General features: G+C 38.8%; 2 protein-coding genes across 2 annotated transcripts; one reads left to right on the forward strand and one right to left on the reverse strand.

Moving 5' to 3' along the window:
• Positions 1 to 545: 545 nt before the first annotated feature.
• Positions 546 to 23,675, reverse strand: LOC116733433 (protein NLRC3-like). Its single transcript, XM_032584287.1, has 11 exons — positions 23,180 to 23,675; positions 22,088 to 22,184; positions 21,909 to 22,001; positions 20,168 to 20,239; positions 19,037 to 19,106; positions 17,065 to 17,290; positions 13,682 to 15,446; positions 4,605 to 4,778; positions 3,187 to 3,360; positions 2,613 to 2,659; positions 546 to 2,456 (listed from the first exon to the last, which is right to left on the reverse strand). Exons 2-11 carry the CDS (start codon positions 22,156 to 22,158, stop codon positions 1,933 to 1,935), a joined length of 3,216 nt encoding a protein of 1,071 aa, XP_032440178.1. The 5' UTR covers positions 22,159 to 22,184; positions 23,180 to 23,675; the 3' UTR covers positions 546 to 1,932.
• Positions 4,977 to 12,302, forward strand: LOC116733426 (uncharacterized). Its single transcript, XM_032584277.1, has 2 exons — positions 4,977 to 5,172; positions 5,675 to 12,302. Exon 2 carries the CDS (start codon positions 6,023 to 6,025, stop codon positions 12,119 to 12,121), a length of 6,099 nt encoding a protein of 2,032 aa, XP_032440168.1. The 5' UTR covers positions 4,977 to 5,172; positions 5,675 to 6,022; the 3' UTR covers positions 12,122 to 12,302.
• Positions 23,676 to 25,651: the final 1,976 nt, after the last annotated feature.

A 25,651-nucleotide genomic window follows, 5' to 3' on the forward strand; every position in this document is an offset into this window, starting at 1 on the left:
ACTCTCCAAACACCAAACTAACTGTCTCAAACTAAATAACCACTATCCAAACTCTGCTATCCAAACTATCAAAACTCTATCCACTCTCTCAACTGACCGCAACTCGCCTACAACAACCCACATTTTGAATGGAGCCTGTGGGATTTCTAAAGCTGTCAAACCCCGCGCCAAACTCTGAGCCACTTCCCGAAGCAGTCACGTGGTACAGCCAGGCAGCGAGGCTTCGGACGTCATCGTTTTCGGCTCCTCCCCTAAATGAAGCAAGCCTCGATACGCGCTTTACGGAAACGCCCCCTCCATTACTCGACACACGCCTCGAAGCCTCGGCACATCACGTAACATCACTAGTAAAATCCTTCTTTGCACCATCATCTTTAGACCAGCCTCCTGAGGATTTTCATCATATATAAGGTCAGTGCTACCAGTCTGTAGCTGCTGAGGTTCTTTGGATGTTTGGTCTTTGGACCTGACACACAGGAGATCTTTCACAGTTTTAGTACTTTCCCCAGACTCATAGTGATGGGAACATCAAGACAACTCCAAAGTCATTTAAACATATTTTATTGTCAAATATAGAGAATGCAATATTTAAAAATCTGTAAACATCAACATGAAATCTTTTCAAGGGTTCATATTGTGGCCAGTTCATTTGATAAATTAAAAGGGATTCTTTGTTTACCTCTTACCTAAGTCAGTAAAATGTTTTTTTTCTCGATTAAAGCTTAACAAAAAAGTGATTTTAAAACTGGAAGATAAAAATGGGAGACCCAAACCTGCACTATACAAACTGTAATAGAGTGTAGATAAATAATGCAATGCAGATATTAATAAAAGACATTAAAAAGCTAAATTTCACACAGTGTTACAACATTTGTGTTCCATTTATAATAACATATCAGTACTGATAAATATTGTCAAGTACTTTTACTCCCTTCATGTCGCTAACTTGTTAGTTTAATTACAGGAAAGACTGACTAGTTTAATTACAGTAAGATTAGATTATGGTGCGATTCAAACAATCATAAACAATGCAGGTAGACATTATATTGTCTTCAGCGAGGCAACGGCAGCTGAGAAAAACTACTTCTTAACCGGTTTTAACACAAATAGATAAAGAAAAGTGTACATAAGGAAAAAACATGTCAAGGATTAAGAGGAAACTTGGAGAATCCAGAGGTCTGGTAAGAACATTGGCAAAAACTTTGATTCTGGTTTTACTTTGGATGCATCTGCTGAACTAATTTCTATTGTCTCACATCTTGAAATGGAAATAAATATTCATGTTTTTGTTTAATCACCGAATGAACTCTGTGGATCTTAGCAAAACCTCATTAGAACGATTATTTAAAATTCTGCTGCCTGGTTTCTGACAAAATCCTTCACTTTTTCAAATGTGACTCCAGTCTTTATGTAACAACGTTGGCTTATAATTTACTTTAAAGTGCAACTTAAGAATCTTTTTCCAACTTCATAGACAAACATCAGATAATGTCATTTGTGAAGCCCTCTGCACCCATTTGTGCATAATAATAATAATACATTTTATTTGAAGGCACTTTTTAAGTCACCCAAGATCACCTAACAAAAAATCCTTGAGCTGCTGTGATCAGTGATTCCCTATATTAAGATGAAGACAAAGATAAGACAGAGCTTTTAGTTCACTGACTCTTCTCTGGAGCTTTCCTTCTTCAAACTGTTTTCTCTTTTAAAAGACTTTTGTTTTAATCAATAAATTTCTTATTTATTGATTCTCATGTTCTTCATGCATTATTGGTTCTTGAACTGTTGTATTAGTTTATTGTGAAGCACTTTGTGATTCGTATAAGGTGCCATGAAAATACTTTTACTTACTTACATATTATGTTAATCTAAAAACATATCTTAGATGAAACACGTGTAAAGTAGGTTTCCTCCCTCTAACTTGGAACGACTCTAAAATGAGCACCAACACACTCCTGAACGATTCCTGAACCCAAATCCAGGATAAAGAGGTTCAGTGAATTTGGTGTTGAAGGTGTGGAGGTGGATCAGTGTCTCTGCTGAAACTCTGTAGAAGGACAGAGTCCCAGCAGGACAGTCCACATACACAGCCACTTTGGAGGAGGAAGAGGATGAACACTTAAAAACTTTTTTACAATCGTGCCAGACAGCATAACCCTCATCTGAGCAGATTAGACTCCAAGAGTTATCATTAAATCCAAACCAACAGTCATCAGTCTGTCCTTTTCTTTGGATTCCCCTGTAACTCAATGATACATAGACCCTCCCACTCCACTCCACCTCCCAGTAAAAGCGACCAGTCAGACCATCAGTACACAGCAGCTGATAGAGATCAAATCTGTCTGGATGATCAGGGTATGGCTGCTCCTCTTCCACATATGTCACCTTCCTGTTGCCTTCAGATATTTTCAGGTGTTTGTTTATGGTGTTCAGGTCGACTGTGAGAGGACAGGGATCTGAAAGACAGGAGAAACATGAATCAGCTTGAAGAACTGATCAATAAACTGATCACTTTAATGCCTTGATCGTGACTAATAAATGGGTGGTCTGAACACCTGTACTGGCAGGTGTTCATACCACTTTATCATAAATCACATGAAAAACACACTTACACTTCCTCAGACCTGGTGTTAACCACTGGACTCCAGCAGGATCCACCCTGGAAGAACCAAGAGATTCCCATCAGTCACATCAGTGTCTTTTTATGTCATGTTTGTGGTTTTTATGCAAGAGTGGGAAAAAGAAAGTCAGTTCTGAAAAAAACATTGCAGCTTAGTTTGTAACAATCCATTTATGGGATACAGCAGTAATGTGAGAGAAGGGATGCCAAAATATTGTGATCAAGGTTTGTATTTTTAATTTTTTTTTTTGCTTTCATGCCATCAGTGCCACCAAGTTACAGTGAGACATTTAGTTGTTGATTAAATTGCCGTGCTGTGTAACGTAATATCAATTAAAATTTGGTTGGAACCTGGCAAAATGTGGAAGAAAAAGATACTTTAACAAGATGCTTTAACTAGTTTCATTGTGAGGAAAAATTGGTAGTGGACTGTATGCTTTACTAAGGAAGTGTAATAGCATGTAACTGATGATGCCAGTAATGTAGATTTATCACATTGGCTGATTACAGCTGCATCCAGTATCTAACAACAACACACTGTTAAGCTGCAGTGGAGGTTTCCCTACTTCAGAGTCTCCAGTTTCCATTTTGCATCTTTCAGTCCAGCTAACAGAGGCTGAGCTCCTGTCTCTCCTGGATGATTGTAACTCAGGTCCAGCTCTCTCAGGTGCCTGGGATTCAGCATCAGAGCAGAGGCCAGAGCAGCAAAACCTTCCTCTGTGATCAAACATCCTGAAAGCCTGCAGACAAAATAAACATAACCTTTTACAGCGCAATGCAAAAACATTTACTAATAATACCCTACAAAAGACTGATGACCTGCCTTCTTATTTTTAATCAGTAATTTGCAGAGAGGCTTGAAGTTTCTCATGTTACAGCAGCAGTGGAGAAGAAAAGGTAGGAATATTGAAAGCTCAGGTGTCACAACACCACATTTACACCAAGACATTTGTGTATTCAGCATCCATCATTCTTTTTGTCAGACAAAGTTTTAGCTTCAAGCTTTTATTACATATATTCTGTGTATGAATATTTTCTTATTATTGAAAATGAGTTTTAAAATGTTTCACATCAAATGCTACAATTGCCAGCAGATGCCACAAACAAAAAATGTTGTAATCATAGAAAATATGAGCAAAAAAATAAAATTTAGCAAAACAAAAGCAGCAACAAACAACATGCTGCAACCATGGGAAATAGAAGTGAAAGGAAAATGGTCACGAACAGCACAAACAACTGCAAATATGAACAACTGAAACTTGCTCCACAAAATGGAAGTACTCCAAACCAGTTTGGATTAATTAAAATATCACCTACATAAATATTCATCTGTACAACATTAATGTAAAAATCACCATGTTTCAAGCATAACACACCTTATTTCCTTCCTGGCCTCCCATTAAGTCTTGGCATCCCGTATTTGGTCCCATACAATTTGTTGATTGACTCCCCCTAGTGGCCTGGAGCACTTCCATTTTGTTAGGTGAGTGTGAATCATTTCATACTTGCTGTTGTTTTCACTATTTGCAGTGTTTCTCTCTTGATTCTATTTCCTTTGGTTGCAGTATATTTTGATGGCAGCACTGTTCTGTTGTATTTGTGTTTTTGTGTTTTGGAGTTTGCATCATTCATGTGTTTGCAGCTCATGTTGTTTACTGTACATTTACATCTGTTTGCTGCATGTTTGCACCTCTTGGTGAAAAAGAGGGTTAGTCTAAAAAATATAAAATTAAAACACCACTAAAAATCGACAGGCAACTAAAGGTATGATTTCCAGATTTTCTGTGTAGGAAAACTTAAACTCCTCAACAAACATGGTCTAGAGTACACCACATACTTTTATGATGCAGTTGAGTTTCTCAATGAAAATACCAAGTTACAAATTCTGTCTTTTGTTGCTTTAAAAAGAATCTTGGGATTTTCAGACATTTTTTATCAGCACATCTTCACTCTTGCTTAATCTGATTTTAAAATGTGAACTAACCTCAGAATTTCGAGTTCACAGTTTGGACTCTTCAGTTCGTCACAGAGCAGCTTCACTCCTGAATCACCCAGGTTGTTGTTACTCAGGTCCAGCTCCTTCAGGCAAGAATCCTGACAGGTGAGAACTGAGGACAGAGCTTTACAGCTTCCCTCTGAAAGGTTACATCCACTGAGTCTAAAGAGACAAAATAAATACAAAAGTATTTTTATTATGTGTTTAAAGTGAGCTGCTGCACCAAAATCGGTTTCAAGGCAGCACCTAAAGATAAAATAGCTACATCAGACATAAACAACAGTTTTTTATTTATCTTGGTCTATGAACATTTTACAACAGAAAGGCCAAAAGATTAAGACATAGTGTGAAGTCAAATCAGAAAGAAGAAGAAAAAAAAAAAAAAAGTTGTGCGTTCCCACACGGACCTAAAAGCGGGACGGACAAGGAAAAAAAGAGAAGACGGAAGTTAAAGCCGTCAAACAAAGAGGACAGGAGTTTGGGACTTTTTGAATCACAGATCCTAGTCAACCTGTGTACAACTGGATGATCTTTTAGATGAGCAGAGAGGCAGCCGGTAAGATATAAACTGTGTTGTTATGAGATCGGACCGCAAAGTTGTCTACAATCCAGTTTGGCCGATCGGATCATTAGTGACAGCTGAACTGAGGTGGTGGATTGCAGCGGCGACGCTTGCCGTTCATTGACTGATGGACTTTTATGATTGAATTGATTATTGCATTGATGAAATGGATTTGGGTAACAAGTTCAATTGTTAATTTACCATCAACTTCAAAGAATAATTTAAAGCTAAATTTATGATAAATATTTATTATTAATGTTGAGAAGCAGATGTTTGTATGCTAAGAAATGTATGTGTATGAAATGTAAATATTAACTTGGAATGCACTTTAAAGTTAAGTTAAAGTTAACATAAGTTTAGTTACTTGTGTATTTAATTTTGATTATTTTGTATATTTAATTTGTGATGGGTTGCTTGGTATTATTTATATAATTTGCAACTAAGTGAAATTAATTTATACAGATTAGTAATTATTATTTTTTGGGTTTGTTTAAAGGTTTTTACCTGCATCCTCTGGATCAATGGTGAATATGTCCATACACTGAAATAAATGGAAGTAAAAGCAAGGAAAACTGTTTGGTCCTTCGAGTAAAATCCCTGCCATTAAGAATCTGCATGGGGTCATCCATCCCTTTTCAAGTGGGGAAGTTGCACAGTTTAAAAAAGAACTTGACAGTAAAAACCGGCCAAAAAACCGGCAACAGTATAAACCAGCGGCATTGAAAAACCGACCACAAACTGCTGATGAGAAAGAAACTAATTGAAGGATCTTGTTAAAGAAGAGACAGTAGCTGACATCATTTGTTTGCTTCATATCTGTGAACAACTGAGACTGATTCAAAAGATGGCAGAACCAGCTGATGAGAAGTCTGTTGAACAACTAAAGATGGAGAGAACGACAGCAAAGAGGTTGTTGACTCGATTGATCAATAACATAACTCGGACGCATGAGGACATGACTGAAGAGGAATTAAAGGACAATTTCAACAAGCTCAACATAGAGGCTGGAAAAGTAATGGCAGCAAATGATGATCTGGAAGCAAGTCTCATCGCAGAAGTGGAATCCAAATTGGGTGAAGATGACGACGCTGCACTGACTGAACAGCAGAAATCTGACCTGGAAAAAACTGCAAATGAATGTGAAGCAAAAGTAAGAGAAATCAAATGCTTAATCCAGGAGACCCTGTGGAGAACCTTTGGAAGGACTGAACTGTTAATTGCACTTCAAGTAGCAGAATCAGAATGTGAGCATGCTGCCACTATCAAACCAGGAGTGGAAAAAGAAGCATATGACTTCACTCTCAGCCACCTGAAGGAACTCGTAAAGGCTGCAAAAGAAGCTCATTGTCACTGGAAAAGATGGATCCCTCATGGCAGACGGGATGAGATCCAAGATCGACTGAGAGGATTGGAACTTACAGTCCCCAAGCTGGTTTCCAGGACAGCAGAGTTCATTCATGTAAAGCTAAAGGAAGATGAAGAAAAAAAGGAGCAAACTGTAGCTTCCCAAAATTATTCATTACCAACCATCAAGCTGAAACCAACATCTCTCCCAAAGTTTCTTGGAAACAAGCGTGATTTTTATAGATGGAAAAGGGACTGGGAAGCTCTTCAAAAACAAGGAGAACCAACCGGTTCAAAAGAGGTGAAAAAAGTGCAGCTACTGGACAGTCTAGATGAGAAAATCACAAGAGACCTTCGCTTGACCTCCTATAGCACTCCAGAAGATATTTTTCAAGTCCTTGAGAACCGCTATGGAAATCAGACAGCTATTGCAATTGAAATTGTGGAGGAGCTACAGAGAATTCCTGCAGTTAGGGGTCACCAGCCAAGAAGAATCGTGGAGTTGATTCAAGCTGTTGAAAAGGCTCTTAAGGATTTAAGTGACCTTGGAAATACTGGCGCCATCAAAAACCCTCTGGTGACAAAGTCAGTTGAGACCAAGCTTCCTGAAGCTCTGAAGAAGGAGTGGCTCGTTTATGCAGCTGATAAAAGGAATGCTGTGGTACCAGAGAATCGGTTTGATCACCTCCTTGCATTTCTGAAAGATCAAGAAAATATTTATGAGCAACTAGAGCAACTGAGAGAAGAAGAACCAAGTAGGCGAGAGACCCGAATGGAGCAAAGACACGCCAGAACCAAGTCAGTCAAAGCAATTGATGACTTCGCAAGCTGTGTTGTCTGCGGTGATGGAAAACACAGGAAAAGACTCTATTTTTGCAAACAGTTCAGAACATTAACACTAACTGAAAAAAGAGCTGCTGTTAAGAAGGTAGGAGCATGCATAAAATGTTTGGAAATACATGATGACAAATCATACTGCAAACCTGGGTTTTTGTGCAAGAATCAAAGCTGCAGGAATGGGGAGGATCCACATCACTATTATCTATGCCCAAGTGCTGAAGCTAAGAAAAGCAACACAACCCAGAGGAGAAACCGAATTGGCCCAGAAGAAGACAAAGGTAGCAGAAAGTATACTGAAGATCAAGAAGAATTTCTTAAGAAATTGTCACCTGATTTGGCCAAACATTGTAGAGATGTATTTTCAAATACTGCATCTAGAAATTTTAATACAACTCAGAATCAGTTAAATTTCCTGATGGATAGTGGAGTGCAGGAGCTGCCAGTGTTAATGATGCTTCTTGAAGTAACCGCAAATGCTGGACAAAAGATTGGCACATTAATTGATCTGGCGTCAGATACAAATTACATAACACACAAGGCTGCAAGCAGATTAAACCTCAAGAGTGAGGAGATCACACTCATTGTCCATGGAGTTGGAGGGATGAAAGTTTGTGTGGAGACTAAACGTTACCTCCTGAAAATTCGTGTGAAAACCTCCAAAGGCACCCTGAAACCTTATCAGCTTGTTTGTTATGGACTTGACAGTATTGCAGACATTCATAAGCATGTTAAAGCAAAGCAGCTGAAAAGATTTTTTCCAGACGTACCACTGGATGAACTTGTAAGACCCAGAGAAATAAGCTTACTTATAAGCCACAGGGAAGGTCAGTTGACACCACAAAGAATTAGAGTTTTGGGAAACCTTGTACTGTGGGATGGGCCCTTAGGAAAAGTGGTTGGAGGAACCCATCCAGAATTGTTTGAGGAACTTGCCATGACAGCTCATACAACCAAAACACATTTTGCAAGGTCAATGAGGACAGCTGCTGTGAGATATGAAGAAGTCATTCATGAAATCCCACAGCATCCGCCATTAATTCATCAGGTCTCCAACCAACTTAAGGCATCAAAGACTGCAACTACAAGCCAAGATTTCTTGGAGTGGTGGAGATGGGACAGTATTGGCACGGCTTGTGAACCTAAGTGTGGAGGATGTCGTTGTGGAAACTGTCAGCCGGGAGGAAAGGCGATGACGCTCGCTGAAGAAAGGGAGCTTGAGGTAGTGAAGGAAGGCCTCACCTACAATGAAGGAGACAGCCATACAGACGAACCTCACTGGCATGCTAGGTACCCATGGTTGGAAGATCCAGCATCCCTGCCAGACAACAGAAATGCAGTCGAAGCTACATTTTTTAGAACAGAGAAGCAACTGGCTAAAGAACCTGACTGGAAAGCTGCTTACACTGAACAAGTGCATGACATGCTTCAGCGTGGAGCTGCAATTAAATTGTCTGAGGAAGCAATCAATAAATGGAACGGCCCAGTGTGGTATGTAAGCCACCTAATTGCTCCAAATCCACACTCAGTGACAACTCCTGTAAGACTTGTGTGGAATAGCAGCCAGAAATTTAAAGGGATAAGTATGAATGACCTGCTGATGAAAGGCCCAGATGTCCTAAACCAGATCCGTGCTGTCCTATTAAGGTTCAGAGAAGGAGCTTATGCTGCATTAGGAGATATAAAGAAAATGTATAATTCTGTTTGGCTGGAGGAAAGAGAAGTTCACCTGCACAGATTTATTTGGCGTGATTCTGAGGATGAAAAAGTTGGAGATTACGCAATTACAAGAGTGAACATTGGAGATAAACCTGCAGGATGCATTGCACAGTTGGCGATGCGAGAAACTGCAAGTTTACCCTCATTTATTCATCTTGATGAGGAGCGACAAGTCCTTCAGAATAACAGCTATGTTGACGACATTCTAACGTCCCACAATGACCCAGACAGGCTAAAGGAAATCACAGAAAATGTGGAGTGCATTCTCAAAGCTGGAGGTTTCAAACTCAAACCTTGGGTGTTTTCTGGGCAAAGTGGGAGGAAAAATTGTAACAACAAGCAGGATGAAGTGAAAGTAAAGACCATGGTTCTACCAAACCAAATGCGGGATGAGGACAATAAAGCACTCGGTCTGGGGTACATTGTGGAGGAGGATAAACTCCATGTCATGGTCAGCATAAATTTTTCAAAGAGGAAAAAAAAGATGCGACTTGGACAAGACCTCCAGTTGGACCAAATCAGAAGTCAAACACCAAACCCTTTGACAAGGCGAGAGCTCCTCAGTCAGGTGTCTGGTCTGTATGATCCCGTTGGCTTAGTAACTCCTGCAAAACAGAAGGGGGCAATCCTGGTGCGGAAAGCTTTCCAAGAGGCAAAGAATGTGAGTAGCCAAGTAAAAGACACCTGGGATTTAGCACTCTCAAGTGACCTTAGAGAAGATGCAATCAAGCTCTTTGAAGAGTACACCCAGCTTAGTAAGATCCAGTTTAGCAGAGCATTAACTCCCTTTCATAACAGCAGTGACCCTTTAGCAATTACGTTTTCAGATGGAAGTGAATATTCTTATGGAGCAGTGTTGTATCTGAGGTGGGGATCAGCCCGAGACCCAATCATTAGGCTGGTGGAATCCAAGGCTAAGCTTACTCCATTGGAACAAAAAGGTGAGGCTGTTAAAGCAGAGATGTGCGGAGCAGTGTTTGCATCACGACTAAAGAAGTACTTTGAGATGCACAGCCAAATCAAAGTTGAGAGGTGGTATCACCTCATTGATAGTCAAACAGTTCTTGGAGCAATTCAAAGAGAAAGCTATGGGTTTCAATCATTCTTTGCAAATAGGATTGGAGAGATCCAGAGCAACACAAGAATCCAAGATTGGTGGTGGATTCCTGGGAATCAAAACATTGCCGACATCATTACCCGAGGAGCTAGTCCTCAAGATCTTGATATTGACTCTAAGTGGCAACAAGGCCCAGCATTTCTAAAATCTCCAGTTGAAAAGTGGCCAATTAAATCATCTAAACAACTTGCCATTGATGCAAAAGGGAGCATCATCAAGTTGCAAAAGAAGGCATTCATTGCTGTAACCACAAGGACTGGGATAAAGGAATCAGAGCTCAAACAAGAATTACCGCAAAATCAAGCAGCGGTATTAGCAAAGAAGCAGCGGCCATCAATATCCATACAGAATCTGGTAGATGTTAGCCGCTTTAGCAGTCTGACACGACTGGTCAAGACAATTGTCTGGGTTTGGAGAGCAGCGAAGAGATTCATTAAGAAAAATCAAGTTGCAGCTAAACCAAAGTGGGAGGCAGTCTGCTCAAGAGGGGTAATCTCTGTGAGAGAACGAGAGGATGCTCTCAGGGATATTTTTCTTGCTGCTCAGATGGGTGCCAACTTTCCCAACACAACCATAGATAGGTTGGTGGTTTATCAAGACAAAGAGTCTGGATTATTAGTCTGTGGCGGCAGGATACAGATCTTTAGAGAAGACAGAGCTGCAGTTCCCATCATACCCCATGATGCCTGGGTGTCAACACTGTTGGGCCGAGAAGCTCACAATGCTGCACATGATGGAATTGCTGGAACCCTACTGAGGATGAGGAGAAAAGCCTGGGTTGTAAAAGGACGAAGGATAGCCCAAAAGATTGTTGACAATTGTATGGTCTGTAAGAAAGCTCGAGCTCTGAAGTGTCAGCAGTTGATGGGTGATTTGCCGCCTGAGAGGGCTGAGCCTGCACCTCCTTTTAAGTTCACTTCAGTCGACCTCTTCGGACCTTATTATGTCAGAGATGACGTCAAGAAAAGGGTGACGATTAAGGTCTGGGGAGTCGTTTTTTGTTGTATGGCCAGTAGAGCTATTCACGCTGAGTTGGCAAGCTCGCTTTCCACTGAAAGTTTCCTGATGGCCTATCAGAGATTTACTGCAATTCGAGGTCACCCACAGAAGATCTGGTCTGATGCAGGCACCAATTTTGTTGGAGCAAAACCAGTTATGGAGGAGCTGTATAGGTACCTGAGCACCCAAAACAGAGCAGATTTGGAAGAAGCAGCAGCAAAGAATGGGACTGAATGGGTGTGGAAAATCCTTCCCGCAGACTCACCTCACAGAAATGGAGCTGCTGAAGCTGCTGTTGGCATTGTGAAAAAAGCTTTCCAGAGTCTTGGTCAAGAATTTACACTGACTTTCAGTGAATTTCATACAATTCTGTACAACGCTGCCAATCTTGCAAATGAGCGCCCAATTGATGCGAGAATACAAAGTCGAGAGGGTTGTATTCAGTACATAACACCTAACAGTCTTTTGCTTGGACGAGCATCTCAGAGTGGTGATATGAGAATGTTTGATTTTTCCAGCTATTCATTCAAACGACTTGGAGCTATGCAAAATGAGGTTACTAAGTTCTGGAAAAGTTGGAGGCAACTGGCTGGTCCTAACCTTTTTGTGAGGAGTAAGTGGCACACTTCTCAGAGAAATGTGGCTGTTGGGGACATCGTCTGGTTGTGTGACCAAAATGCGCTTAGAGGGCAGTTTATGCTGGGCAAAGTTGTAAGTGCAAGTCCTGACAAGAAGGGTGTTGTGAGGGACGTAAATGTCCAGGTTGTCCCAAGTTATTGCACCCCTATAACAAGACATGTCAAGCAAAGACCAACTCATCCACCAAAGAAAGACAAAGTCAAGACCACCATTCTTCACAGGGATGTTAGGAGGCTCATTGTCTTAATACCTGTAGAGGAACAAATGGAAAGTCAAACCAAAGAGTAAAAAACTCCAGATGTACCAAGATGACAATGGGCTGCGATCTTCCCATTGATTAATGGAAAGATCGAGTGGGAGGTGTGAAGTCAAATCAGAAAGAAGAAAAAAAAAAAAAAAAAAGTTGTGCGTTCCCACACGGACCTAAAAGCGGGACGGACAAGGAAAAAAAGAGAAGACGGAAGTTAAAGCCGTCAAACAAAGAGGACAGGAGTTTGGGACTTTTTGAATCACAGATCCTAGTCAACCTGTGTACAACTGGATGATCTTTTAGATGAGCAGAGAGGCAGCCGGTAAGATATAAACTGTGTTGTTATGAGATCGGACCGCAAAGTTGTCTACAATCCAGTTTGGCCGATCGGATCATTAGTGACAGCTGAACTGAGGTGGTGGATTGCAGCGGCGACGCTTGCCGTTCATTGACTGATGGACTTTTATGATTGAATTGATTATTGCATTGATGAAATGGATTTGGGTAACAAGTTCAATTGTTAATTTACCATCAACTTCAAAGAATAATTTAAAGCTAAATTTATGATAAATATTTATTATTAATGTTGAGAAGCAGATGTTTGTATGCTAAGAAATGTATGTGTATGAAATGTAAATATTAACTTGGAATGCACTTTAAAGTTAAGTTAAAGTTAACATAAGTTTAGTTACTTGTGTATTTAATTTTGATTATTTTGTATATTTAATTTGTGATGGGTTGCTTGGTATTATTTATATAATTTGCAACTAAGTGAAATTAATTTATACAGATTAGTAATTATTATTTTTTGGGTTTGTTTAAAGGTTTTTACCTGCATCCTCTGGATCAATGGTGAATATGTCCATACACTGAAATAAATGGAAGTAAAAGCAAGGAAAACTGTTTGGTCCTTCGAGTAAAATCCCTGCCATTAAGAATCTGCATGGGGTCATCCATCCCTTTTCAAGTGGGGAAGTTGCACAGTTTAAAAAAGAACTTGACACATAGTGTGACACTGACATAATATGTCATTATTGGTTAATTACTACTGTCATTGTGTAGGAGTCTCTCTATGCTACCTGATGATCTTAGGGTCTGGATACATACAGATTACATCTGGGCTGATGCACTATGGTCCTGAGCTTGAAAGATTGAAAGATTCCAAATAAGGAAAACAAAGTTGTGCGCACAAAAAGAATCACTTCTGTAGTGAGTGGCCATGTTGCAAGCAACCTACAACAACTGTGTGCCACTGATTGCACATTGAAAAGTGCTGCAGGCCATCTTCTTCTAATGAGGATTTTGCATGTCTTAGCGGCAGTCGTCACAGAGAGTATTGGAGAGTGAATTGGTCATAAAAGAAATTGAAGGCATGGAGTTTGAGGTATAATAATAATACATTTAATTTACATAAGTGTCTCAAAGTTATAAAATACAACAGTAAAAACATGTAAAAGCAACTTTCTGTCATTGTATCTATGCTGCTTTCTCACATAGTTTTTACATAGTTTCCAGAGAAATACTTCATTATTTTGCTGTTCACTAGTTTGTACAATGAAATAGAAAAAACTGATTTGATTTAATTGATCTGTACTTACATAGCTTTGCTGGAGGCTTTGACTACTGGCAGCAGTCTATGAAGAGCTTCCTCTGAAGCACAGTATTTCTTCAGGTCAAACATCTCCAGAGCTTCCTCTGATGAAAGTAGGATGAAGAGCAGAGCTGACCACTGAGCAGGAGACAGCTGGTGTGCTGAAAGACTTCCTGTAGTTAAAGATTGTTGGATTACCTCCATCAGAGACTGATCATTTAGTTCATTCAGGCAGTGGAACAGATTGATGCTTTTCTCAACACCATGATGATTCAACTTCTCCTTGATGTACTGGGCTATGTCTTTATTAATTGCTAAACTTTCTTCTGTCTGTGCCACAAAGCCTCTTAAGTGACGCTTATTGGTCTCCAGTGAAAGACCAAGTAGAAAGCGGAGGAACAAGTCCAGGTGTCCATCTGGACTCTCTAGGGCCATGTCCACAGCACTCTTGTACATGTCTGTCTTTGAAGATTCATGGTTTCTTTTTTCTAAATCCTTGGATTTCATTTCACCTTTTACCAGGAGATTGACTCCAGATTTGATGAAGGTCAGGTGAACATGAAGAGCAGCCAGAAACTCCTGAACGCTCAGGTGGACAAAGCAGAAGACTTTGTTCTGGTACAGCCCTCTCTCTTTTCTGAAGATCTCTGTGAACACTCCTGAACACACTGATGCTGCTCTGATATCAATGCCACACTCTGCCAGGTCTGATTCATAGAAGATCAGGTTTCTTTTCTGCAGCTGATCAAAAGCCAGTTTTCCCAGGGACTCAATCATCTTCTGTTTCTCTGCGCTCCAGTGTGAAGCTGTCTTCAGTTTGGCCTGCACCACCAGGAAGTGAATGTACATCTCAGTCAGGGTCTTTGGCAGCTCTTCTCCATCTTTCTTGTTCAACATGTCTTTCACAACTGTAGCAGTGATCCAGCAGAAGATTGGGATGTGGCACATGATGTGGAGGCTTCTGGATTTCTTTACATGAGAGATTACTCTTCTTGCCTCTTTCTTATATCTGAATTTTTTGGTGAAGTATTCATCTTTCTTTAGGTCAGTGAATCCTCTGATCTCTGTCATCTTGCCAACAAACTCAGCGGGGATCTTATTAGCTGCTGCAGGTCGTGTGGTTATCCAGAGGTGAGCTTTTGGAAGCAGGTTCCCGCTGATGAGGTTTGTCAGAAGAACATCCACTGAGGTGGACTTTCTTACATCTGTCAGGATCTTATTTTTCTTAAAGTCCAGTGGAAGTCGACACTCATCCAACCCATCAAAGATGAATACAACTTTTAAATCTTCAAACTTGAAGATTCCTTTGGTTTCTCTAAAAAAGCGGTGAACAAGATCCACTAAGCTGAACTGTTCATCTTTTAACAGATTCAGCTCTCTGAACATGAACGTAAAAGTGAACTGGATGTCCTGGTTGACTCTGTTTTCTGCCCAGTCCAGAGTGAACTTTTGTGTAAGGACTGTTTTCCCAATGCCAGCCACTCCCTTTGTCATCACTGTTCTGACTGGTTTGTCTCTTCCAGGTGAGGATTTAAATATGTGTTCGTGTCTAATTGCTTTTTCTGGTCTGTCTGGTTTCCAGGACACTGATTCAATCTGTCTGACCTCATGTTCCTTATTGACATATCCAGAATCTCCTTCTGTGCTGTAGAGCTCTGTGTAGATTCTGTTCAGAACTGTTGGTTTTTTTGATTTACCAGTTCCTTCAAACACATGTTTGAACCTCTTCTTCATGCTTGACTTTAGTGTTTGTTGGCATGTGATGAGTGATCCTTAAAGAATGCAAACAAAGTAAAATAATTAAAATGGATTTTTTTTCACTTGTTTTATATTTCATTTTGAAAACTTTCCTGTATATGTAGAAATTACACATATGTTTCTGCTTAATTTATCTTTTATAAGCCATGAAACAAAACATTTAAGAACCAATTATTTAAATCCTAATGTCTGGCCATAAGAAAAAAAAATCTGATTATAATTGAGAAAATATGAGTTTCCTACTGGATGGTTACTTCATAGCCAACTGTCTTCCAACTGGCAACAAGTTATTTAACCCCAACTGATGCAATGAGTAGCTTCTCATTTTTTAAACAGCCATGTGGAAAGACACGTCCTATTGTTGTGGAAAATATGTTAGTCTGTTTTAGAAGGGTAAAATCATTGGCATCAAGCAGAGGAAACATCTAAGGAGATCCAGAGACTACTAAAGTTGGGTTAAAACTGTCTAACGCATTTTTTTAAATGGAAGGAAACAAAACCCTGAATGACTGTAATTGGTGATCAGTTATGTGTTCAGTTAAATCAAATCAAAGGAAAAGATCAGTAGAAGTCAGGCCTAAGAACGAGCATTTCCACAATGTGAAGGGAACTGATGGGCATTGAACTGTAGTGTAGCCATAAGAAAACCTTTAATCAATGAGGTTAACTGGAGAAAAGTTTAACTTGTAAGGCAGCATGAAGGTAGGACTCTATAGTGACTTATAAGAAGGTCAATTGATCTTATGAGTCCAAATTTACTCTCTTCCAGAATGATAGGCCCATCAGGATAAGAAGAGAGGCAGATTAACACTAGATGGAAATAAATCTTGTGAGGTTGCAAAAGCTCAATGAAATGGTGTCACAGCAAGTATGTGCTGTAATCAAAGCTAAAGGGGGTCCAACAAGAGAGAGAAGATCTTGACCTTTTTCATTGTGTCATGTTTCTTTGATTTGTTTGGCTTTCCTTCCTTTGTCTGACCAATAGACAAAACAAGGTAATGTGACTTCACCAATATCATTGTACAATTGTTTTGGCTTTCCTACAACTAGTCTTCAGGTAAGTATCCTTCAGTTGTGAACCATGTGAATCTCTATACCTTTTAGTAGGTAATGCTGAAACAATCTCTTATTTCGGAAATAAACCAGCAGTGACAGCACCAGACATGCAATTAAGGAAGAACCATGAAGATACCATCAAAAGCTGCTTTGGAGCAGCAGGGGTCAGAAAAACAAACAAGATGTTCCCCACCTCCATTAAGACTCCTCTCTGTGGTAGGTATCAAAATGAGATTAGACCCACCTAAAGTGGAACCACATATGCTTCTTCAACAATGCTGAAGAAGCATATGGGAGAAGGAGGCATCACATAGCATCAATGCCAGATGTCTCAATGAACTAGAAGTTCACACAGCAACCAACCAGCATGTATAACATTGAAGACAAAGACTCAACTTTGTATAAGTTTTAAGAATTGGACTTTACTTGGCCCAGACATGAAACCTTACCTATTGACTAAATGTCTTTAATGCCCTCCATGAAAACCAAACTAACTCTAACATAAGGAATAAATTGAAAAATAAATTTACTTATCAATCTTGCAGCATATTAACTCTCTAGAGAAATTTTTCTTACTGGTTTGAAGACAGTTGATCAGCTCCTCCTGATTCATCTGTCTTAGGAAATGTTGTATGATTTTCTCAAAAGCTTTTCTGCTCCTCTTCATTTGCTCTGTATCTTCACCCTCTAAAACGTCATCATCCTCATTCCCCTCTGGAACATCTAGGTAATCTGAACCCAGATCCCTTTGGATCTTCTTCAGCTCATTTTCCACAAAAGTGAAAATTTTCTTTTTAAGCTCCTAAAACAGTAAAAAGATAAAATAGACTGAAATCATTAAGGTGGTGGACCTGAGGGAAGCTTGCCCCCCCCCATCTTCTTCAAATCAGACAAAATTGGTGTCAAACGTCTGTGCTACATTTGTGCAGCAGAAATTTTCATTTGTGACGCTATCACTTTAAAGATAAAAAGAAATATTTCTTTTGTGATTGTCCTTACAATCATGAAAGGTCATGAAAGGTCACCCATCCCCTCCACCTTCTTCAAAATGGTGTCAATCAACTCAAATACATTTGTGCTGGTTTGTGCAGCAACATTTTTTGTTTGTGCTGCTATCATTCTAAAGATATTAAGAAAAATGTTCTCCAGGGGTCATCAGAGGTCAACCACTCCCCTTCCCCCGCTCACATTTAAATTTATTTATTTATTTGCACAAACTCAGCTTGGCTAAGTTGATGCTTGTTGTGCAACAAAAAAATTGTCATTTGTGCAGTTTTGGCTTTGAAGATATTAAATCAAACACCCATTTTGTCTGATTTGAAGAAGGTTGGTTGACCTTTCATGACCTCTAGAAACATTTCTCTTTATCTTTAAAATGATAGTGTCACAAACAAAAGAATTTGCTGCACAAACGTTTGACACCCATTTTGTCTGATTTGAAGAAGGTGTGGGGGGCAACTTCACTCAGGTAAAGTTGCCCCTGAGTAAAGTATAGGGTGGATACTATATATTTTTCGGTAAATGTATGTAATCAGAAACAGGTTTAAACCTGTATGAATCCTAGAGTAAAAGGAAGACAACTAGCAGGAAAGCAGTCAACATCCTGTCCAAAGAGGGTGAGGCTAATGTGATGTCACTAATTGTGATCAGTGGTGGTTTGTTATGACACACATAATATTTCATGCAGCTGTGATGTATATGGAAGTTACTCCACCCTGGCGAATGGTCAGATTTTGAGGCCCACATGCTTTGACGCAGTAAAAACCTTTTAATAACTTGAAAAAGTATCAAACAGAAGAAAAGTGTGGCACTAATTCCATGACCATTTTATAAAAGCAAAATAGAGGATGCAGGGAAAGAGTGGGAGCCCCATCGGATAGGATGTATACTGAAATGGGACGGGGCTCCCACAGGTAGTCTGCACTGTTTGAAAGGTGTTTACGAATATGAATGCCTCATGACCACGAAACCATGTGTCAACTGTTTGGATTCAAACAGTTTTATGGAAGAGGAAAATCTCTTCCATAAAACATGGGAGAGACTTTATGGCTGTTTTCTGCTTGATCTACTGATCCAGGCTAGGATTTTCCACTAGTAATTGTTTTGTGGTACCAGAAAAACGTGACAGAAGTCTGATGGTCTCTGATTGGTTAGAGAGTGAAGTCAGAGGCCACATTACATGACTCCCTTACAATAATCCAATCCACCATTTCCAAAAACTCACAACAGTGACTGAGTCTGACCAAAAGCCAAAGACTGATCAGAATTTTCAACATATATATCAAAATATATCATTGCAAATGAAGGACGTTGTGTTTGGGTCACATACAGTTCACATTGTGCTGACGCTGGCATCGCCTACTAGAGCTCTTATTCAGTGGAAGTAGAAAACCACCTGCACAGAATTGAGCCAATTCAAACTGCCCTGCTAGTTTCTATTGGAAAAGGGCCATAAGTCAGACTGACAATCCACTAGTTCACAATTTGTAGCATAGAGATGACCATATGAACACAACATATAGAAAGCAGTAGATGTAAATATACAGACCATAAATATGGAGCCCAGTGATGTTTGATGTTGGGCATTCTGACCACTAGGGACCTCTGAGATCTTCACTCTGTGGAGGAATCATAAAGACTTTTATCACACTCCAGCTCTCCACGCAAAACAGGCAAAAATAAACAAGTTATTTGTAGATCTTGACAGATGATAAAATTAATCCTAAGAAGCAAAGTATTTCTTAGAATACCAGTGAACTTCAACAGATTAAACTTATATTTTTTTCTACATTTGTTTTGACAGTGTAAACCGTAGAGAAAAGGTTTGAGCCTCATCTGACCAGAACACATTATTCTACAAGTATCTTTCCATCACTCTTAGCATCTGTCATTCCTACCCTTAGAAATCCTAACCTGCTCATCCTTCCCATCTCTGTCTCTCTACTTCACCAACCTGTACAAATCATTATTTCCCTCCTTATTGTCCAACCTAGCATATAGGTCATTATTGGCCCTTTGTTTCTGCTTTGCCACCACTATTTTCACAATACATTGCATCTCCTGGTATTCCTGTGTACTCTCCCACTACTTCTTTCCTAACTTCTTTATTTCCAGATGCTTCTGAACTTTTTCACTCCATCACTAAGTCTCCTTATCTGCTTTATCTGGAATTCAGACAGCGCTTCCAGGATTTTTCTGTCACTGAAAAATAAATCAAGCTATTCGTAACTCCTTTCTTGGTGGATCACGAAGAAGTGGAAGAGAATCTGCAATTAGAACTCATCCTATAACATAACCTATAATATAGACCATCATCTTATGGTGAAGATCAACCTAATATGGTGAAAAGTTCAAATCTAAGGTGAATCGCAAAATGAAACCCATTCAGGACACAAGTGAAACATTACAGCGTCTTAGGTGTGTCTGAAAAAAGAAAAGATGTGCAAAGTTACTTGGCAGTATTTTCTAATGTCACAATAGAAACTACTGCCTATAGACACAAACAAAAGCGTAATGGAAAATATATTTAAATTAACCTGGATGTTAACAATAAAAAAATAAGGCTAGTTGGATGCTGGTGAAAACATAATTCCATCTGGGATTCCTGTATTCATCTGATAAGTAGCTGAAGTGATTAAAATAGTTATACACAAAAACAAAACATTTACAAACAACTCACTCATCTGGAGATGGAGGCTGGTCTATTTCTGACAGTTGTCCAGTTGAAAAGCTGGAATATGAGCGCTGAGGGCTGCCATGTAAAACAATCATAGACAGTAAGAGAGATCTTTTTTTTTTAAACAAAGACTTTATTTTATCAGATCAATATTCAAAATCAATGATTAATACAATAAGTCAGAAACAACAATTTTCAATACAACCAGACAAACAGTTGAACAACAACAACCAAACAAGTCGGCGAGCTGAAGATCCAGGATTTTTTACATGGGGGATGAAATAAAGGAAAAATCTTTCTCGAGTGACTTTTGTCTTTATTATAACGGAGATATGTGTTAAATCTACCTATAAAATATGTCCCTGTGTGTTTACATTTATCTTACTTACTACAATATTAATTGGAAATATGTCTTCAAAGGGTTCCATCTTTTCTTAAATAAGTCAGTGGACAAGTTTAATTTTGCTGTTATTTTCTCCATCGTATAAACGTTCACTAGTTTCTCTTTCCATTGATTTACAGTAGGGGGTAAAAGTTTATACAAACATACTGTTATCATTTTTTCGGCTACGAGAACAAGGATTCCAAACAAGTACTGTTCTTTACTTAAATTATTTGGGGTATTCCCAGAACAAAGATCCGGGGGTTCCAATCAATATAAGTGTGCAAAATATTTGAAATTTCCTCTCTAATTCCCTCCCAAAATTTCTTAATCTTTGGGCAATCCCAAAAGACATGAGTGTGATCTCCAACTAGTCCGCACTGTCTCCAGCACAAATTTGATTTAGCTTGATTCAATTTGGAAATAATATATGGAGTTTTGAAATATCTAACGATTATTTTCCAATAAAATTCTTTCCATGTTGGACTGTTAGTCAGTTTATGTCCAGTTACACACACTTGCTCCCACTCTTCATCTTCAATCACAACATTCATTTCTAGTTCCCATCTTTCTTTTATCCCAGGAGATCCCGTCGACAGACATGATTGTAAGCATTTGTATAAATTCGACACAATATTATTAGATTTTTTTTCTTTGGTGATCTTTATAAATCAGTAGGTCGTGACTTAAGAAGGGACCATTCAGTGTGGGACATCAGGTAACTTCGCAACTGTAAATATCTATAAAAATCAGATGTGCTCAATCGATACTTCTCCTTAATCTGGCTAAAGGGAGAGATCTTTAAACACTTATTTAAAAATTGCTTGGTGAGGCCTTAAAGTACTCTGCTTTTTGTTTTTTCTGTTTTTTATGGGGGGTTTTGCAAGCTTTTTGTCATTGCCGATATGGGAACACCTAATTAAGTTAGAACCATTTCAGCTTAAGAAAAGACCCACAGCTCCTACAAAATATGAATGTTTTGTCTTTTTAAGACTGAGGTTCGAGAATAATACTTTACATGTGCATATAAAAAATACATGGCAATTTTTTCCCCTGCTTTTGCTGTTTGTGTCCAACTTAAATCTATATAATAAAAAAGTTTCAATACCAGACAAACATAAATATATAAACATAAATATCTTTTTCAAATCAGGATTTTGTAAGGTTAATAATTAAATCATGAATCAACTGTGATCAACATTTTCAGGTTCTGTTTTACTGACCTCACAAAGTTCAGATCAACTGACTGACCTGTTGAATTATTAAATCACTAAAGTTTTTCTTCTGATAGCAAAAATTTCGTCATTTGTGAAATGCTGTATATATTGAGATGTTTAGACAGATTAATTATACATAACTCACCTCTTTGGATGCTTGTTTGATTTAAAATCAATAAGATTATGTGCAGATTTATTCTCACAGAGCTCTAGATCCAGTTCATCTTCATACTGTTTTCTGTAAGTAAAGTTGGTTGACTGATGTGAATGCCTTTTTTTGGACTGAGTGAAAACAAAAAAGTAAAAGGTGGCCATCTATCTCACCTCTTGGTTTTCCTCTGATTCTCGGTTTTAGACAGAGTTTCTCCTACTTTCAGCTCCTCACTCTGATCCATGATGCTGAGTTCAGATCCACATCAATCTGCACAGAGTGATTATATTAAACTGGAGAAGGAATACAATTCACTCACCAGTACTTCAGCTCAGCAAATACTGTTTTCTTCACATTGTTTGTTCAATAAAACTACCAGCTAACAGCATTAGACAGCAAAACCAGCAAACAAAGTAGCAGGAAGAGAACTGGCAAAAAAGCAAGAATATTCCTAATAAATATTTAAAAGAAATGTCATGATTTTAAATGTTAACTTTCATATTTGTGAACACGCTCTTCAAACTGTTGATAATTATAATGAATAAAAGTTGCTACTTGTTTTAGTAAAAATAAGTCTGGGCACCACCTGCTAATCAGGAATTACTGGCCAAACAACATTCAGTCAGTCAGGTAATGTTCTGTAAATGCCAACCTAAGGAAGTGTTGCAAAACAATGAATGTCGTTCCTTTAACATCTGGGAGGAGCCTGAGCTTAAGGCTAATCTCTGTTTACAGTGATGGTTTCACCTTTGTGAAAGGTGTGTTCACATTCCTTGTATCTCCACTGGGATTTCCACCTATGGTTTTAATTTTGTTTAGCCCTCAAAATATCTAATGAATTTGTGGAAAGAATAAGAAACATTCTATAAAACTATAAAATGTCTTATAGTGTCGCAGTGCTTTCACTGCTTGGGCCTAGTTATCCAACTACAGAAGATTGAAATTAAATTATTCCAACACTTTTAAATGGGGAAATATTATAATATTTGTAGTAATGATACAACAAATAAGAATAAGGAAATAGATTTGAAGAGACCTGGAATAGTTGGAAACTGTAAACCAAGTTGAGGCTTGTATTTGCACCAACTGGTTTTTCTCTCTCACCAGTCTGTGCGATTATTTTTTTTCTGCATAAAGCAGCGAATACAAAATCAGAACTGACTTTAGTTTCCTCTTTGGTTTAATGTATATAATACAAGTAAAGATAATTACAAGAAATAAACCTGTAAAAGACAAGTTAAGCATCAAAGAGGCTATTATCTTACCTTAAATCTTTCTGCTTCACAGCGAAATGAAATGTGAAAGCGTTTGATAGAGAAATATGGGGAAGTGCCGCGTCACTGGGGTGGTGACAGTCTGCCTGTCATCATAGCCTCACCTGTGAGGGAGGCGTTTAAGTGCTGCTCATTGTTTGCAAGTGGACACGCCTTTGTAGAAAGAAATGTCACGAGGCTGCAGGTTAAAAGCCCTCGAGGTTGGAAGGTGGAAACTCCTGCTAGATGCATCTAAAATAAGCTTCATGTTCTGCAGATGGTGGTTAGAATTTCCTTCTAGTCTGTGTTTTAACCGTTGTGTGTCTCTCCAATCCAAAGATACTAGCAAAAGTATCAAGGCTAAAAAAATTTTTCCAGCCAAACATGTTGGTTGACACTGTTTCATGCAAGATCACTAAACAATCTCAAATTGCTTTATTGTAGTTATTTAGTGTCTTACCGGAGGTTTCAGATATAATCCTAAAGCAACACAAAAGATAAAAGTTGGATTTTGTGCACATTTATTTCTTTTCAAAGTGAATGCAACAACTTAGTGGCCTCACAGTAAATACGATTTAATCACAACAAAACATTTCTTCAGTGCTGTTTTTTGTTTATTAATTAAATCATGATGTATAACACAACAGAAAAACAAATTTAAAAAACAGGCTAAAAAGGGTGGAGACAACACTGTAAAAACAACTCCGTAAATTTACAGTACAAAATGGTAAAATACCAACAGTTACTGGCTGTCATATCCAAAACATTTTATTACCGTAGAAAATACATGGAGTTACCGTAAGTCAATAAACATATATTTCAAGTGATTTAGACAGTCATGAAATGTAGAAAACACAGAAATATATTGTAAAAATACAAGTAATTGTAGAATTCATAAAAAAATATTGTAATATTGCCAGCAGTTAATTACCCTAAACTTAACGGTACTAATCGGCCAAAATTACTAATTTTGCTTATGTTTATATCTACAATGTAAAACCATAAACCAGACTGCAAAAGTAATTTTTACAAAGAACAGAATGCTGGTGTGATATTTTCGTTTCTTTTTTAATAATGCCTGTTATACACCAAACTGAAATCTCAAAGGTAGACCAGGGATCGATCTGGCGATCCACCGATTGCAAGGCAAAAATTGCAAGGCTCCTACAGCCGACCACTATCATTTATGAGAGATTTTTACTAAACTTCAGGTAGGAATGCTATGGCAGACCGTTTAGATTTGATCGATGTTATTACACGGATGTCAGGATGAGGTGAAGCAGATGGAGGCAGGATCCCTTTAACTGTTCTGTATTCCAAACTGTATTACGGATCTCGATCCAATTGAACATGGATGGGCATAAATGTGTGTTTCGGTGTGTCGGGGTGAGGGTGTGTGTGGTTTCCTAGAATAAACAAAAATACAGAAAATAAGTTCAAAGTGTCCTATCATTACACATTACACCAAGTTATTATACCTTAGATGACCTAAGAAGGAAATATATAAAACCTAAATAATCTCAACCTCTAAATCACTATTAATAAGCAAACTAAGACAAGTTAACTAATAACCATGCTTCTGCTCCCGCTAAGTAGATATGTATGTTCAGCACAACGCTCTACAATACACACATATAGCAGCTAGCTCGGACTTAGCAACAGGTGAAATAATAGCAAACGAATAAACTTCAAATCACTCAATTAGCAGCAGTAAACACTCAAATATCGCAACTTACTTATCATTGACGCACTTCTAAGGAAAACACATCTCTTGCAAATCTCTCCCATGTTAGCACAGCGGCTCAGCTACCGAACTTGCAAACCAGATATCAGTAATGGAATTGGAAATGTTCCAACACATGCAACATTTTCAGCCGAGCCTTTTGGTTGCATATCATCATCAAGCAGAGTAGAGATGGGAGAATCTAGTGCTAGAATAACGCAGCATCCCCAATAAATCCTTTCACTTCTTGTTCTTGCAGCACACAAACTTTCTCCTTTTGTGCAGAAATAACAGAGGAAGCACAAGACTGCTTGGCAGATTGCACCAGATTATTCCCGCTAAGATCAAGCATTCATTCTTCACCATCTGTGTTACAAAGATTCCAGCCCAGATGAGGCTGGACACAAACCTCAGTGCCAGAACGCACAGTATGATCACCATGGTGTGGAAGGCCTTCTGCTTGGAGCGGTCAGGCCGCTCTCGGGCCGGCTCCCCTGGGCCGGGGCGGATCAAAACACGCAGAGCAGAGAGATTACAGAACAACGTGATCAGCAGCGAAATAACCACCAGTAAGAAATCTAGAATGAAGACTACTTTACTATTTACATACACGCCTATCCTCAGAAAGCAGAGCAGCCAGACGAAAATAATACAGACATTTCTGATCCTGGTTCCCCTTTTATTCCTGAGGCTCCTGTAGGTGAGGGGGTGAACCACAGCCAGGTAGTGATCTGCACAAGTTAAGACATGAAAAGATGTTT

This window comes from Xiphophorus hellerii, chromosome 14 (assembly GCF_003331165.1).
Source record: "Xiphophorus hellerii strain 12219 chromosome 14, Xiphophorus_hellerii-4.1, whole genome shotgun sequence".
NCBI classification, from domain to species: Eukaryota; Metazoa; Chordata; class Actinopteri; order Cyprinodontiformes; family Poeciliidae; genus Xiphophorus; species Xiphophorus hellerii.